We start from the raw sequence: 16,188 nt of genomic DNA, 5'->3' as shown, positions 1-16,188 counted from the left end.
TGCTCCAGGTCACACAGAGGTAAATCGAGACTTCCTTAGAAGTGAGAACGAGTGACCGTTAGTATCTCTGTGACACTTTCCTTCGCAAGTGTAAGGTGCTCGCTAGGGAAAAGGCTCATCTGCTCTTTTTCCTGATGGGGTGTAAAAAATATGTGCAAAGTCCAAGAATATAATTTGTTTTTAGCTCTTGGTGCATTTAAGTTGTTTTAGGATGCAGGGCTTGTCGTGGCGCCTCTCTTAAGGCTGAAATACAGGGCCAAGGCTGAAATCACCCCATTCTCTCATGAGAATAACTGGTTTGTGCTTACGATACCCGGCCCATTTCTAACCCTGCATTCTTTGAGCTTCCCAGGCCTTCTCTTGTGCTTGCCGTATTATCTTTTCTGTCCACAAAGATTTTGAAAAATCAGCAGACTGCAAGTAGCCCCTGAAATAAAGGCGTCATTCAAGGAACAAAGAAGTAGAATGAGGGCTCCAATTAAAATGATGAAAATCTTTAATTTTTATTTAGGTATAATTGTACGGACACGTGTATATACAAATACAGATCGTATGGGTTTCCTTGTGTGTGGGTTTTTTTTTTTTTTTTTTTACATTTTCTTTTACGTTTATATAATGTCAGCATTTCAAAACAGCACTGGATGAGGAAGTGGGCGGGAGCTGCCAAGCAGGGCAGTACAAGCACAGGACCACACGGAGCTGACTGCACACCCAGACGCACACACAATGAGTGGCTTCAATGGCGTGTCAAGAGTAAGCATGGAAAGCGGATCTTGACTCATGGGTAACCTCCAACATGCCAGCATCTATTAAACTGTACAGACAATGGGAGCGAGGAGCAAGCCCATTGCAGGGAGATTTGTCTCACATCCGAGCAGCTCTGGGGCAAATGCATGGGAAAAACTCAGTGATGCCAAGCCAGAGACAGACCTGCCCATTCACGGCTCTGAGGGAAAATAAAATGTAGAGAGGGAGGCAAGAGAACAACAACAACAACAAAATAATAATAATAACAGTCAACTTAAAAGGTAAAGGGGCGGAGTGTAGGCAAACGGGGGTGGTGGTGGAGGTGGTTTCAAAAGAAATGCTAGCAACCGCATCTCTGAGAGCATGAATGGAAGGGAGGCGTTGAAGACTGCTTGTCTAATTTTTTGAAACTAATAAAAATGGCTGCTGCCGTTGCTAAGGCACCGGATTAAAAAACAGAGTCCCCTGACAATCCACAGATACTGTGTGACCTTCCTTTCACAACGACATAGAGAGGGAGACAGCCCCCAATGAACCTTCCTCAGTGGACGGGTTCGCAACCACTCCCAGGTGTGAGTTGCCCATGACACTGACAAGACTCTTCCTGGGGCAGGGGTGGAATGGGATAGTTCAGGAAAACAACCACAAATAGAAAACCAAAGTACAGAAGCGCTACTCACGTCCCTAACCCTTTTCAAACCAACATGCTGGTGGCGGCTGGGGACCGCAGGGCTCTAACATCAGACCTGGGAAACATCAAGGACAAAAGATTGGTCACAAAAGTCATGTGTTCCAGGTCCCCAGATGATGCAATCTTAAGGTAGGGCGGGCGATGACCACTGTGTGAGTCCCATATGGAGCAGTGTCACAGGCACTGGTGACTCTTTTTCTCGGTCACAGACACACAGGATGTTTCAAAGCCTCAATGCATGTTTTGTATCCTGAAAGTCTATTGTTCTCACTTACAAAAGACATAAGAATCAAATTAATACTTTATTATCAAACACTATATACAACAGAGGTTGCTAATAATACAGAATTTAAAGAACGCAGGTTTTTTTTTTTTTTTAATGTTTTACTTTTCTTTCCTCTGCCACCCAAGAAAGTACAGTACAAAACAATAGTCTAAACTAACACAAACTGTTACCTGGTCTATTAAAGGATACACGGTATCCACTAAACAGACAGATCCTTATTTCTTGCTGCATGTCGCAAAGCCCTTGGCAACCAGGGGCAAAGGTCGCTGGGGTTTGACTAACCTGGGCTGAGGGGGCTGCAGCTCTGGTTGTCCCTCAGATTTGTGGATTGTTGTTGAACTTCAAAGCTGCTACAAAGTTGCATCTACATCCTCCTAAGCACCCAGGGGATTAGGACCACACAAAAGGCCACCAGCGCGTATTGGACAAGATGAAAACTATCTAACACCCACCATCTTGAAAACTCCATGACAAGTGTATTAGCTATGATTACATCACCTATAGGTTAGAGAAGCATACAGTCTACTGGCGTGGATAGTCTTGCTATTTTTTGTCTTTTTTTTTTCTTTTTTATGTAATTTGTAGTGGCACAATAGTGAAGTAAAGGGATCTAATTTTGTTGTGAAAAAATGAGAGACAATGGCAGAGAGGGCCATGAGCAATTATTTCATCGTTTGTTAGAGACAAATGCTAGGAAAACCACAGAAGTCACCATTTCTAAAATGAAATTAACACTGCTAATGTAGTTATGACTAACTGGAATCAGTACAGGATCATTGGATTTCCTTGTGGTTATAGAACATGCAGTAGTATTCTGGTTCTGACTATTGATCCACTCTAGAAGGTTCTGTCCCCCTACCCAGCTCCCACTGGACCCACAAGCCTGTAACTATTCATAAAAAGAAGTGCTTCTGGATATTACTGAGAGTTCGGAGCATATAAAGAGTTAAAGGAAAAAGGAACCGAATGCTGTGAACCTTCGCTTCCGTGAAATGGTGGCTACTTTCTGTGGTAAGACTCTGCCACTGTGGAGAAGTCCCCAGTGCCAGGGGAGGATGATCGTTGTGCCTGTGAGGCTGGCCACCCCATGCACGTGGCTCCAAGTGAGAACAGACTCAGCAGTAACATCCACTCCAAGCGGACCAGGTAAGCTCAGATGACAGCACATGCACACCTCTTCAGGGTGCAGGATGTCTACAGCTGCCTTTCATTCACATAGTTTTCTAGGTCGGAACTACTCACAACTCTACATCAATTCCCATTCATGAAGTTTGCCCATAACACAACCCCGTCTTTTTTTTTTTTTTTTAACATACACAGCTTTAAAAAAACATATATTAAAAAATCCTTATTTTGCTGGAATGCTTTCAATTTTTCACATTTCACATGATCATTGCATTTATCGATCTGTCTTTTTAAATTCCGAAAGGCATGGTATCTACTGACATGTCTTGCAATGTCTTGGAAAAAAAAAAAGGCTAGGTTGCTTTCCCATCACTCTGAACGCTTCTCCCTGCCTAGGCTTTGGAGTTTGAAGTTCATGACAGCCCCACCAGTGGAAACCCTAAGGCTTCCAGCTCCTGCTAATGCACTGGAAACACCCCCTGTTGGCCATGCTAAGATTCATACAACAGGGTCATCCTGCATTTACCCTCCTTCTGCCCCACCCCCACAATGAAACAAGATAACCCCCATATTTCTAAATGTACCAGGGGATACCACTTTTTCTCACAAGTTTAAATAGGACAAGCATATATACTCACTCTCAGCATAAAGTATATCTAAATAATGTATTTTCTATTCTAGTGGATTTTTAAAAAAATATTTTGTTAAAGTCTTTGGGACTCCATCTTGTTTATCTCCCACAGATAAACACATGTTTCCCCCTAAGCTTTAGGCTGTGTCAGAAAGGGAAAGAATATAAAATCAACACGTGAACTGCTTTTATTCCAAACTTTGGAATTTTTATTCCAAATTTCCCTTTGGCCCTCCCAAGTAGTGCTGGCTGGCTCTCCTGAGGGCAGGGGGTTGGGGTCCCAGCCCCTGCGGTTGTGGAGTGGGGAGCAAATTGTGGGCACTGGGGTGGGAGGCGGGGAAAGGCCACAGCACACTGGCACTCCGGCAAAGCCAACCAGCACCTCCTCTGGCCACCGATGCCCTTTCCTTGGTACATACCACCCCCCAGAGGAGCAGCCGAAGCTATTCCACTCTGAACTCATCAACCCTGGCTTGTCAGCCTTGGGGAAGGTCACTTTATTCATAAAAATGCCTCTTTGAGTTTCTAAAAAAGAAAAGAAAAGAAAAGTTGTAGCACCATGGTGATCTGTATTCGAAGAAACCAAATCTGGTGTGCATTGCCCAATCACCAAAAAAATTCGAGGCACTCATCCATACACAGCCCCACCCAACGGGTCATTTTTCTCACTTATTCTGGGTTGGCATTCCTGCCTGCAGCCCACCTCCTGCACAAAAGGGCTTCTTTTACAGAGCACGAGTTTAGCTGTCAAGAATGCTTGAAGACAGTCATATTAAAAACAAAAACAAAAACGAAACGAAACCCAGTGTCTCAACCTTTTAGAAGCCTGTTCATTTATAGACTCCTGGAGGAAATGGTGTAATATTCGATCTATTCTGAATACCTCCCCTCTGGACCTGACACGGTGACTTGATGCCCTCACAATCGTCTCACAGTCCCGAAAGAGAAGGCATAAATATTGTATAGCAGAGTCCTCGCGGGCTGCACCTGCTACTATCACTTCCTCGTCCAGAGCCCGCTGCCCAGTGCGCTCACAACGGAGGTGCGCTTTTACAGGAAAATGCACGGGGCTGACGAACCACCCGTGTCCCTACGGCCATTTGGCATTTTCGCCTGGAGTCCATTTAATTTGAAAGGGGAGAGAGAAGGGGGGAGAGAGAGAGACGAGGGTAAGGGCTGGAGTCAGGTGAGGGAGGCAGCAACGAGATTCACCTCCTGCCCGGCCCCAAGGTGTTGCTTAGAATTCAGGCGGAAGGAAAAGAAAACAAAAAAATCTGACATCTGCCAAAAACCAATAACAAGTCCCTTCTTAGGATGAGCAGTTAAGTGGGTCTCTGGTGTCCCAAGACCCCGGCGTTCTCTGTGACAGGCGACGGGAGGAGACTGTGCTATAATGTCAAAAGCATCGCCAGGAGGAACAGCAGGATTGCCAAAAGGCGGCTGGGTATCCTTGGTGTCTGGGCCGCGTTCTCTCCGCGGGATGGCTCGGCTGACTCGTGTACGGTGTCATCTGTTCAAACAGAAAGCACACGTTCCAGTGAGACTTCACATCCTTAATAACGCGATCGCGGCAGCCTGCTACAAAGGAGGGTAATGAACCTGGTGCCACCATTGACTTTCATGTCTGCATAATCGCTCATATTTACAGCAAACAGAGGAGGGGCCGAGAAGATAGGGCTTTTTCGCCAATAATCATCCTTCCCTTAAGAGTGGCGTGGGGCGGGGAGCCGGGGGAGAGGAAATCACGGAACCGTGCTAACTTCTGGCACGTGAGCTGCTTTGGTTTGCTAGCAGTCAGGTGCTCCGTGCACACACTGGCGTGCCAGACCGCACCTTCAAACCCTAGGGTGTCAGGAGGCGGCAATGATGCTGCCCCATTGGTGGCGAAGCAGAACTGGCTTGCCCACTGCCCTTGTTTAGGCCGTGCTGAGTGTGGGTTGCTGGGTGCCTAGATGGGTTTTCAAACACGAAAAATTAAATGCCAAAAACGACAGCGTTTCAAATAAAAGACACACAATGCCCAGTAAACTTCAATAAGCTGGTGCCCACTGGTTTGCCTACAATTAGGAATCAATTATGGTGCTATTTTCTACAACAAGCCCTGTATCTCCGGGATTAAATTACTTGAACTTGACGATTTTTGTTTTTATCGGGGCTGAAGCTTGGCATTTAAATTATCAGCGTGGATGCAAATTTTCCTCTAAATAAAATGGATTAAGTGAGTTAAGCTTCTTTTATTTAGCTCTAAAGTGTTCTAGGAGGCTGCCTCTGACTCAGGATAGCCTTGCTGATCTGCATGATAAACACACTTCGCTTCCAAACGGGAACTCTGAGGTAATTAGTTCCCAAAAACGGACTGCGGGCCAGCCTAGGAGCCATGCTATGCTCAGTGTTGGCTGGCCTCTTCCTCCGCCTGGCTTCGCTTGTGCTGGGAGTCCAAGTGCTATCTAAATGCCGTGTCCTGGGCGCTACCAGCGGCCCTCTGTTCAGCGGTAATCTGGGCATCATGGGAGCATCCTGAAGGAGCCCTACGATCACCATCCGCCCGATGGTGAATAGGTACCCAGTGACAGCGGTTTTCAATCTCACAGACCTCAAAGGGTCATCCTAAAACAACCTGAGTGACCCACCTTGACCCCCTTCCTGAAGTAACTATCCATTATTTTAACCTCGCTGATGTTTTCCACCCATACAACACGGCACAATAAGGATGGATTCTCACCACTGGGTAGAGTCACACTCCCCGTGGTTCGTGCTAAAGTGAGCACTTTTCAGGCTCACAGGCCAGCCCGGCTTAAGACAAGCTTGCCTGGGATGTGTCTGTCCATGGGCTCCAGGCCCAGCATGAACTAAGAGGGACGGCTTCGCAGTGTGGAGTCCTCTGGGCTCACACGTGCTCCTCCTCCTTGGGCCTTAGCAAACCTGCATGGAGGGCTTTTGGCTCAAGGTTAGGAAAGCAAGAATCGGAAGATGAACGGGTGCGGAGGAAAACGGGCCAGGCCTGCCCGACGTGGTCCACACTTCCCGTTCTCTTTCCTCTGCTCCTTTCAGCCTGGCAAACGTATTAATGAAAGCTGCAGTTAACAGGAACAGAGTAAAGGCCCCTGATCGCCCTGAAGTTAACAATCCGAATCACTTTCTTAAGAGCGCCCATTCGGTGTCAATCAAATCAACAGAGCACTTCAGCCTTCATTGTGAAAGAACTGTGAACCCTGAGGATCCCCGAGTTCGTTCTCAGACGTCACTCATATTTATACACCTGAAACGGCATCTGTGATTAGTTCATCTCTATTTGATTGACTAACATAGCACCTAATCCATCTCCTCCCAAGGCTACTGGTAGGTTGCACGGATGAGCATGGAGGAGACCTGTTCATGAACCCCAGCCCCTCCCGGGTGCTCAGCCAGTACTCCGGCTCCACTCAACACAAGATACGGTGGATGAACTCTGCAGGATCCCTGAAAGGAAGGCTCTTCTTTCCAGCTAAATGAAACACAGACATCTTCACTGACACTCTCTGGAATTAGTCCTTTTAGAAGCAACCGATGCACCTGCCCCCAAACGTCTAAGCAATCCATGTCTTGGCCCCATAGCAGAAAACCCAAGGCATTAGGGCACAGAGATTTGCTTCTTCTGGCTACACTTGCTCCTCAATCAAGATTCTAGAAAGCATCCTTTGATGAACACGGGCCTCACTGGCGGGAGAATCTATGGCCCCTGAGAGTGAAATGAGAAACTGACTGTCATCTGGGTAAAGCTGAGCAGTCTCAAAATTCTAAGGAGGAATTTACAAGCACAATCTATCCTTACAGAAATAACACCTACATCCGAGAGCGTTTCCAACACTTGCAACAGTGAACATGGCTTGGAAGAAGAAAATGGTCCTCTTCCGAAGCCAAATGGAGTCTGTCTCCTGGCTACAGGAGTCCTCCTTTGCGCGGGGTTTGCACTGGTTAACTGGAAGAACACTGGCAATCTCTTGGAGCATGTTAGGTGGCATATGTCTGCCCTGAGATCATCCTGCATCCCTGATGATAGGAAACTGGCAGGCAGAGTGTGCAAGCAAACAAAAAGGACAAATACATTCCAAAGACAGGTGAATTAGTACACATTGCCGAGAACATGCAGGAAATCCTCGCAGGCTTGCTGGATTCACAAAGCCTGGGTCTCCGATCCAGAGCCGGGAGAGGTGCCTATTCATCCGCTCTTCAATGCCGTGGAGAAAAGCTGTGGGTCCCACAGGACTTTCTTTGGAATGGGGGGAAGCGCTCGGATCTGTGGCTGTCTCCCTATTGCCAGGAGATGTGGCCCCACCTTGTCGCCCCATTTTAATGTGGATGCTCAGCCGCAAGCCACGGCGCACACAAGGGGCTTTCCCTGCACAACCCCCACAATCCACTCCCCTACACACACACACACACACACATTCTAATTGCATTGCGCCAAACTTCTGCAAACTTCCATCAGTCATTCTAAGGCACTACAAAAAGTTCACAGAAAAATGGAATTCAAAGACAAAGTTCACTGCAGTGCCAAAAATAATTAAAATCCATGCAGAGCTTTTCCATAATATGCATTTTCCATAAACTTTTTGAAGAGCCATGTATGCGTGAATTGCAAACTTTTTTGCTCCCAAATAAAGCCATCTTCCAATTCCACTTTCCATGGATTTTCTGCAGTGTACGTGCACGTCCACAGGCTTGGGGCCATGGTACGTTTTAAACGTTGAGTGACAAACAGCTTGCTTCCTGAAAGACAGGGGAATTTGCTCGTGTATGAAAGCAGCTTTTAGCGTGCTTTTTATCATGAGTGGAATCCAAAGGCAATTCTAACAGTGGAGTGGCGCTCTGTGTGTTTCTTCATTACTAGAGAAAAACACACAACCTGCTGTTTTCCAAACAGTCGCTCACTCGCTAGATGGGCCATGGCGTTTACCTGGGAAAAAGACCATGAGAAAAGAGTGCTTTTGTTCTTCACCGTTTGCAATCGTAATCCTGGGGAAGCACTGTTTGGGACAAGCCTGACTCTGCCAGTCCTTCTACTTGGGGCTTATTAACAAAGCCGAGAGAATTAAGTGTTCTTTATGAACATGCACACCTCTCGCCAGGGAGAGAATCTATTTTTGTCCCAGTGTTGCCCTGGGAGGCAAGAGATCCCGAGAGAAGCCTGCATGTATCTAGCTAGCTGTGTGGCCTGGGTAAGCCTCCCCAGCCACGCAGGGAGAGTGGAGATGCTGGTGTTTACAAGGGATGCCCTCTAGCTTGCAGATCCTGTGGTGGCCCAAGTCCTCACGCTGGGGGGGAGCCTGGCGCCTGGAAAAGTCCCAGTAATGCTTCCGGATCTCCAGGACACAATGAAACTGTCTCCGTGTCGGCACTCACTCCTCGCAGCTTTCCAAAGTGGCTCGCGGTCCCCCAGAGAGCCGAAGGGGCCTCTGGACGCTCATGTGTGCAGCTTGGGTCTGCCCTCTGGGTGAGATGCCTGCCTTCCAGAAACAGAATGCAGGGGTGCGGGGAGGAGAGCCCCAAACTCTCCCTGCCAGTTACAACGTGAGTGCTATCGTACATCTCCCTGAGGTTCACTGCCTGCGTTGTCCTGGTAACAATACTCAGAGGACGAAGTGCACCTTCAAACCCTTTCATTTCTAGGACCACAGAAAGAGACGTCTCACTCTAAAAACAAAAAAGACAAAAAACAAAACTCCATTTCCCTAAGGGGCTCCAATCTCTTTCTGATGAGGAAATAATTTTATTTCCTGTAAGGTTTGGGATGGTCAGGGCAGCTGGGCAAGGACACCAGAGAAGATCAGGTGGAACCAGGAGAAGACCTCCTACTTGGGGGAGTGCTCAGGGGGTTCCAAGGAAACCCCCTAAGGAGCAGTGGAGATGGGGCCACTGCCTCTCACAATCCATTTGGAGGCACTAACCGGCCAGACTGAATTTAAAATGCAAGGACTAGCTTATAGGTTCCCATCATCCTAAGTATGCTACATTGTCAATGCGCCGATGGTTGCTTTTCTGGCTTTTTACTTTCCTTCCTAGTGGTAAGGAAGTCTGGTTCTGTAGAAGGCAGTGGGAGAAAAAAAAAAATACGGCCTTAAAAAGGATTTGCCTTATCTGCAAGCACCACAGGTGGCCCCACAGAATCCTGGGACCTTCGAGGGCTCAGCAGGTGTGCACATTGCAGCTGCCTCAACAGGTTGGTGCTTCTGCAGACCCCGCGCCGTGGATGGCACCAGCACAGGTCAGACTGGCACAGAATGAAGCTCTTGAGCTCAGCTCAGTGATACGTGGGAATGTCCAGAGAAAACTAAGAATGTTGAACTAACTGCGTCTTACTATTTTTATCCACAGATTTGGACCTGATAAAAAGAAAGTTTTTATAAACGGATTCGGCAGAAATGTCTTCTGTCTTACATGAAAATAGCTCCTTTAATATTCAGCGATTCACCAGCATGCTCCGAGGACACGATAAGAGGCAGTGAGAGTTTAGCATTCTGATGGGGCTTCTATATTAGGATACTGCGTTATGTGAAACCCATGTCCAAAAAAAAAAAAAGCCACATCTTATCTAACATGCATTTCACGAAGATACTTGGAGGAATGAGGTAGAATATAAGTAACATTAGCACCACTAGCAATGAGCAAAAGCAGGAGAACTCTACGTGCAAACATGCAGAGGAAGAAAGGAAAAAAAGTACCGAAGCACCAGAGAGATAGATGCATTTTGTTAAAAGAGATTCTCTAAGCATACTAACCTGCTGGTTCTAATGAATTTTCTACTTTGTCGTTAACATCGAAAACACGATCATGAACACCTATAGTTTTCATACAGCTATCTATAACAAAAATAGAGATAACAGCCAAATATGTTAGTGAAGACACCCTTAAACTCCCATTGCTTTCTTTTTTTTCTTTCTCTCTATGTTTTTTTTTCCTTTTATTCATGTAGAGATTGTTTTACAATCAGTGGCATGTATCCAAATGCCAATATTGTTCCCATTTGCTGTGCACGTACAACAGTCTAAGAAACAACAAGTTAGCAACTGCTGTGTGTGTACTCAAATAAAAAGCATCATGAAGAATGATGAGAAAAAATATGAAAACTAAAACATGGATGTGGATATACAAAACAGATACCACACAAGATCTAACAGTAACAAAGTTTTACCGCTGTGGACCAGACCACAGGATAAAGCATGCGTGCTAAAGCCACCCTTGGGAAGCTCATTCTGGGGAACTTACTTGTTGGTCTCACAAACACTCTGAGCTTTAGACAGGACCTTCTTCCATTGTCTGGGATGGCAGAGGCTGTGGACAAGAAAGAGGGAGCAAGAGAAGAAGAAGAAAACAACAAGAGGTTACTTTTCATTATTTGCACACAAAAGTGCTTTACAATACATTTTTTCCTGAACAAGGGGAAACAAATTCGCTCATTTCAGGCACTCAGAAACAAGATCCTTCAGCTGAGTCTAACGATGCTAAAAAGGCCTGGGGGTGGGGGGCTGTGGTGGAAGGACTCGCAAAAGTTCACTGCAGAGGGAACTAAATTAAGTTTATTTTGGTGCAAAAACATGTTGAGATCCATGCATGATTTTTTTCATGAAAAGTATTTTCCATGAACCTTTGGAAAGACCTGGGCCTTCTAGGCCGGTACCTTTTCTTTTCAACACAATAAAGACGGACTCACGCAAGAATGTGGGTAATCTTCGAAGAAATACTTTGGATTTTTATTTCAAAGGCTCTTCCATTGAACTTGCTCTGTTATCAATTTTCCCTAAATCGAGAGGATAATGCCTGAGCCCTGTGGCTTTCACAGAGCTGCTCTTCCTGCACACTGCAGGCAAAGAGGCCCGCCAGAGGCCCAAGGAGAAGGTGCTGGCACAAGCCAATAGCAGACAGTGTGCAAAGCCGACTTGAACGTGACCTCAGGGAGAGGCAGAAAGCAGTCGTCTGTCCTAAAGCCTGCCTGTCGGGGCTTTGCAGGTAATTCAATTAGAGGTTTGACTCCAAACCTGGCCCCACTCTTGCGACTGCATCAAGCCCAGCCACTTCCATCATGCTGTTATCAGGACAATATGCTATTGAGAAAGCACTATGTTGCAATGGTACATTGATTTTCTTAAATCTGCCACAGAGAAGGATGGAATTAATAAAGCAGGCTTACCAAAACATGACAACGTGGTTCAAGTTATAAATCATTTGAGGAAGAAACTTTCTTCCCCTCCTCCAGATAATAGGACTGTAAACTTTCCCTATGTTTGAAAGATTACCCCCTCCCGGCTCTCACGGCGTAATGTCAAAGGGATTTCCGAGGGCAGGGAGACCCTTCACGTCCACATGTGTTTACTAATGCGTTCTAGAAACGACCAAAATTACAGAAACAAGGCCGCATATTTTCCTCCCCACGTACTGGCTTCAAGTGGTTTCATTGTTCAGAAATAGCAGATATCAATCAAAACACATATGGCGTACAGTGCGTTCGGTAATACCCCGAGCGACAGAGAGAGGCTCGGCCTTCAACGTGCCTTCTCTAAGCCCAGAAAACACGACTGCTGATTTTGCAGGCGACAGGGTTCAACATGCAAGCACCAAACTCATTTTGCCCGAACCTCTTCGTGTCACCCCAGATCCAGGTAACTGGGGAACTTGGAGCAATTCACCACCTAAAAGCCACCGAACAGCAAGGCATTCTCAGCGTCCCTCTGCTACACCTATTGAAAGCTCTAGTTTAAAGACAAAGATGTCGAGGGCCCTTCCCTGGCTCCTGTGGTCCCTCTGACAAGCAGTGAAGAAGCGCTAACAGCTGGCTTGGCTGCGGGCTTTCATTAAATCAAAGTCGGAAAACCGTCTTTTTCTGACATTTACAGTAACTGGTGTGTTATTTAGGGCACAATATTTGCACTCTGTGGTTTGATCCAGGAAATGGGGTCCTTCCTGTGCACCCCAGCTGCAAGTGCGCCTGTCACAACTCCACTAGCATAGGTGACTCCACTCATTACAGAGACCAGAGACCACGGGTTCTAAAGTGAGAGGCGGTGCGCAAAAGGCGACCTGGGGCTGTTTATGCCGCTGCTCCATACACCAGGGCTGGGACAACTTCTGGCCAGCCTCCTGAATTTGATTTGCCACATGCAAATCACTGATTTTGTGGATAACACTGCCAGATAAGCAGTCTTTTTTTTTTTTTTTTTTGACAGGCAGAGTGACAGTGAGAGAGAGAGAGAAAGGTCTTCCTTTGCCATTGGTTCACCCTCCAATGGCCGCCGCGCTGCGGCCGGTGCACTGCGCTGATCCGAAGCCAGGAGCCAGGTGCTTCTCCTGGTCTCCCATGCGGGTGCAGGTCCCAAGGACTTGGGCCATCCTCCACTGCACTCCCAGGCCACAGCAGAGAGCTGGCCTGGAAGAGGGGCAACCGGGACAGAATCCGGTGTGCCGGTGCCGCAGGTGGAGGATTAGCCTATTGAGCCATGGTGCCAGCCTCAGATAAGCAGTCTTAAAGCAGGATCAAATGTTTCATTGTTTTGGTGAGACACTTCTTGGATGTGGTATAGGTTTCACAGATTTCTACTTAGGAGAAATAAATCGAGTCTCTAAAAACTATTGTAGGGCAGGTTGTAATAACCAAAGAGCAGCAAATGACAAACCAGCCAGAAAAAAAGAAACAAACAAGAAAAAAACCTACAGATTTCCTTTCTAGCTCCCAAAGAGAGACACTGGCATTAGCTACCTGGTGAGCCACAAAAATAAAAAACAGCAACCGCATTCATATGAGAGGGGTCTTCAAAAAGTTCATGGAAACACATATTATGTAAAAACTATGCATGGCTTTCAAGAATTTTGCACTAAAACAGACTTACTTTTTATTTTTTAATTTAAAAGTAAATTGTGGGGCCGGCTCTGTGGAGCAGCAGGTTAACACCTTGGCTTGAAGTGCTGGCATCCCATTATGGGCGCCAGTTCTAGTCCCGGCTGCTCCTCTTCCCATCCAGCTCTCTGCTATGGCCTGGGAAAGCAGTAGAAGATGGCCCAAGTCTTTGGGCCCCTGCACCCGCGTGGGAGACCCAGAAGAAGCTCCTGGCTCCTGGTTTTGGATCGGTGCAGCTCCAGCTGTTGTGGCCAATTGAGGAGTGAACCAGCGGATGGAAGATCTCTCTCTCACTCTCTCTGCCTCTCCTTCTCTCTCTGTGTAACTCTTTCAAGTAAATAAATAAATCTTTAAAATAAATGAATAAGTAGTTTATTTGAAAGGCAAAAAGAAAGAGTGTGCGGTCTTCCACGCATTGGTTCACTCCCCAAGTGCCAGCAACAGCTGGAGCTGGGCCAGCCCAAAGACAGGAGTCAGGAACTTCATCCGGGTCTCCCACGTGGGTGCAGAGACCCAAGTACTTGTGCCATCATCTCGTGCCTTCCCCGGTGTGTGAGTCAGGAGCTGGACTGGAAGCACTGGAAGGAGCCAGCCCTGGAATTAGACACTCTGATATGGGACATGAATTTCCCAAGTGGTGGCTTTTCTTGATATGCCGGAGTGCTGAGCCCTAAACTTATCTTTTAATCCCACTCTTCCAAGAACTCTTTGAAGTACCCCACACTTATATAAAATATTTAAACTTCTCTTTCCCACCAAGCTTCCCCATTAGCTCCTCATCTGCTATCAGCAGAAAAGCTGTAGCAATCACATCAGGAATGACTTGTGACCCTGCTTGATTTCTCACCCTAATCCTTGGGAAAATGTACAGAGTATTAATACGCAATGTGATATGTGAGTACACGACCCAGATTACAATAAATGGTTGCCCTGAACTCACGGAACATCTTCCTAAGCCTCAGTGCCAACCTCGGAGGGAGCCTGGCCGGCTCAGAATAGCTCAAGCTCTGTATTTACCACGGCGAAAAATAAAAATAAGGCCAAAGAGGGGACAACCTTTTCCACAAGCCAGCAAAAAAAAAAAAATAAATAAATTCCATTTTCTGAAATGTAAGGTTTAAACGTGTAAGAGCGTGGCTTCACTCCTCTGTGCCCAACAGCCCTTGGCTGACAAATGTTAGCTGACCTGACCCAACTTAGATATACAGGTGGTTAATCTTTAGTGATATTTACAGACACACAGCAACGCAAAAGCGCTTTACCAGTCATAGGTAAACAAGGCACGGGGCATAAAATCACAGGATAACCTACGAATGGAAACACGCAATATTCCCACAAGCAAACCAATAAAGAAAATCATCTCTGGATCACATAGGAGCCAAAGAGCCCAGCAGAGCTGAGGATGGAAGTGAGGGAGGTAAGACTTCGCATGTGGCTGGCTCCTGCCTGGAGGTAGATAACACCAGGGCCTGGGTTTCTAGTGACATACCTTTTTGTAAGGATTAGCATCATCTTTACCAAAGTGGAAATAAAATGCAGGTACAATTTTACATAGACATAAATTATTTACAAAATCTGTGTGCCAGAATGCAGTCATATGTCCGTACATATCTGAGGATACTACAAAATGTTCGTGGAAAAAGGAAGCTACCAGTCTTTTATCTGGGAGCCCAACATGTGTAACATGCGTATTAGCAAACAGCCAGGCATGATTTCAAAACTGTTTTTTTGCACTACAATACATTCATACTTGGAATTCTAGTTTTCCATGAGCTTTGTGAAGTGTCCGCGCATAGCGTATATATTTCTTGATTTCTTGTGCTGTTGTCCTTTGAAAGTGGCCATCATTGAAAACTGCTACTGAACAATGACTAACACGCACAACATGCTATTGCAGCTTTACCCATGGCTTCCAATGCTGGGAAAATTCCTACTCCATGCAGCTTCCGTGTTAGAGGCTGTGGATAAGACACACTGTTCTGCCCTCGGGTTGTGCCTATCCCAGTAAGGACCTTAGTCTGAACCAGAGTGCCCAAGGTGATGACTGAGGTTTAGCTGGGAGCCAGTCCAGCCTCAGGAGCAAGTGTGAGCTTCATCTGGGAGGGTGAGGATGTCCCTAGCGTGCTTACTAGAGAGACTTTTTAAACATAATTAATGTAGAGATTTTATTGGATTTTAAAGTGTATCTTAAAGGCAGAGAGAGAGAGAGAGAGAGAGAGAGAGAGAGAGGGAGGGAGCGATTTCCTCTCCACTGGTTAATTCCCCAAAATGCCTGTGGTAGCCCGGGCTGATCCAGGCTGAAGCCAGGAGCCCGGAACTCACTCCAGGTCTCCGAGGTGGGTGGCTGGGATCTGAGAACTTGAGCCCTCAGTTGAGGCCTCCCAAGGTGCACATTAACAGACAGCTGAACTGGAAGCAAAGGTGGGACTTGACCCCAGGCATCCGGATATGGGATGCAGGCTCACCCGCTGCGTGACACGGCCTGCCCCACCACAGGGACCTCTGTGGGGACGTCCACAGGTCTCCAGAAGCCAACCAACAATACCTGGGACAAAAGAATGAAAACTTGTTGTCCCTCAATACCCAAACTGGAGCTCTGGCAACCAAAAGGAGCTATTATCCTGCAATAGGTTAATAAAACCTAGGCCTAAAATTTTCCCATAAAGAGAAATGGATTTTCCCACAGAAAATTTTCAAATTAAAATGAGGAATGTCTTAAACAGTTGCCATACAATCTCAGTTCACATCCTTGACTCAGTTTCCTGCTGAAAATGTACAATTTGGAGTCAGGAAATTAGGAGTAGGGATATGGGGGCCCATTAAAATATGCACTACCTCCC

The 16,188-nt window shown here is 46.5% G+C and overlaps 1 protein-coding gene across 2 annotated transcripts in view; it reads right to left on the bottom strand.

The window, feature by feature from the left end:
- Window positions 1-478: 478 nt before the first annotated feature.
- Window positions 479-16,188, bottom strand: part of EFNA5 (ephrin A5) — a 303,302-nt gene continuing 287,592 nt past the window's right edge. Inside the window, exons 3-5 of one of the 2 annotated variants that reach the window (XM_062212316.1) lie at window positions 10,726-10,791; window positions 10,239-10,319; window positions 479-4,990 (exon numbers count right to left, since the gene is read on the bottom strand). In XM_062212316.1, the coding sequence (XP_062068300.1) occupies window positions 4,869-4,990; window positions 10,239-10,319; window positions 10,726-10,791 (269 nt within the window). In that variant the 3' untranslated portion in view covers window positions 479-4,868. The remainder of the gene's footprint in view (window positions 4,991-10,238; window positions 10,320-10,725; window positions 10,792-16,188) is intronic. The other variant, XM_062212317.1, reaches the window with a different exon arrangement.

The sequence above is a fragment of the Lepus europaeus genome, chromosome 15 (genome assembly GCF_033115175.1).
Source record: "Lepus europaeus isolate LE1 chromosome 15, mLepTim1.pri, whole genome shotgun sequence".
NCBI classification, from domain to species: Eukaryota; Metazoa; Chordata; class Mammalia; order Lagomorpha; family Leporidae; genus Lepus; species Lepus europaeus.
The sequence above is the reverse complement of the archived record's forward strand: the minus strand, read 5'-3'. Positions and strand labels throughout refer to the sequence as shown.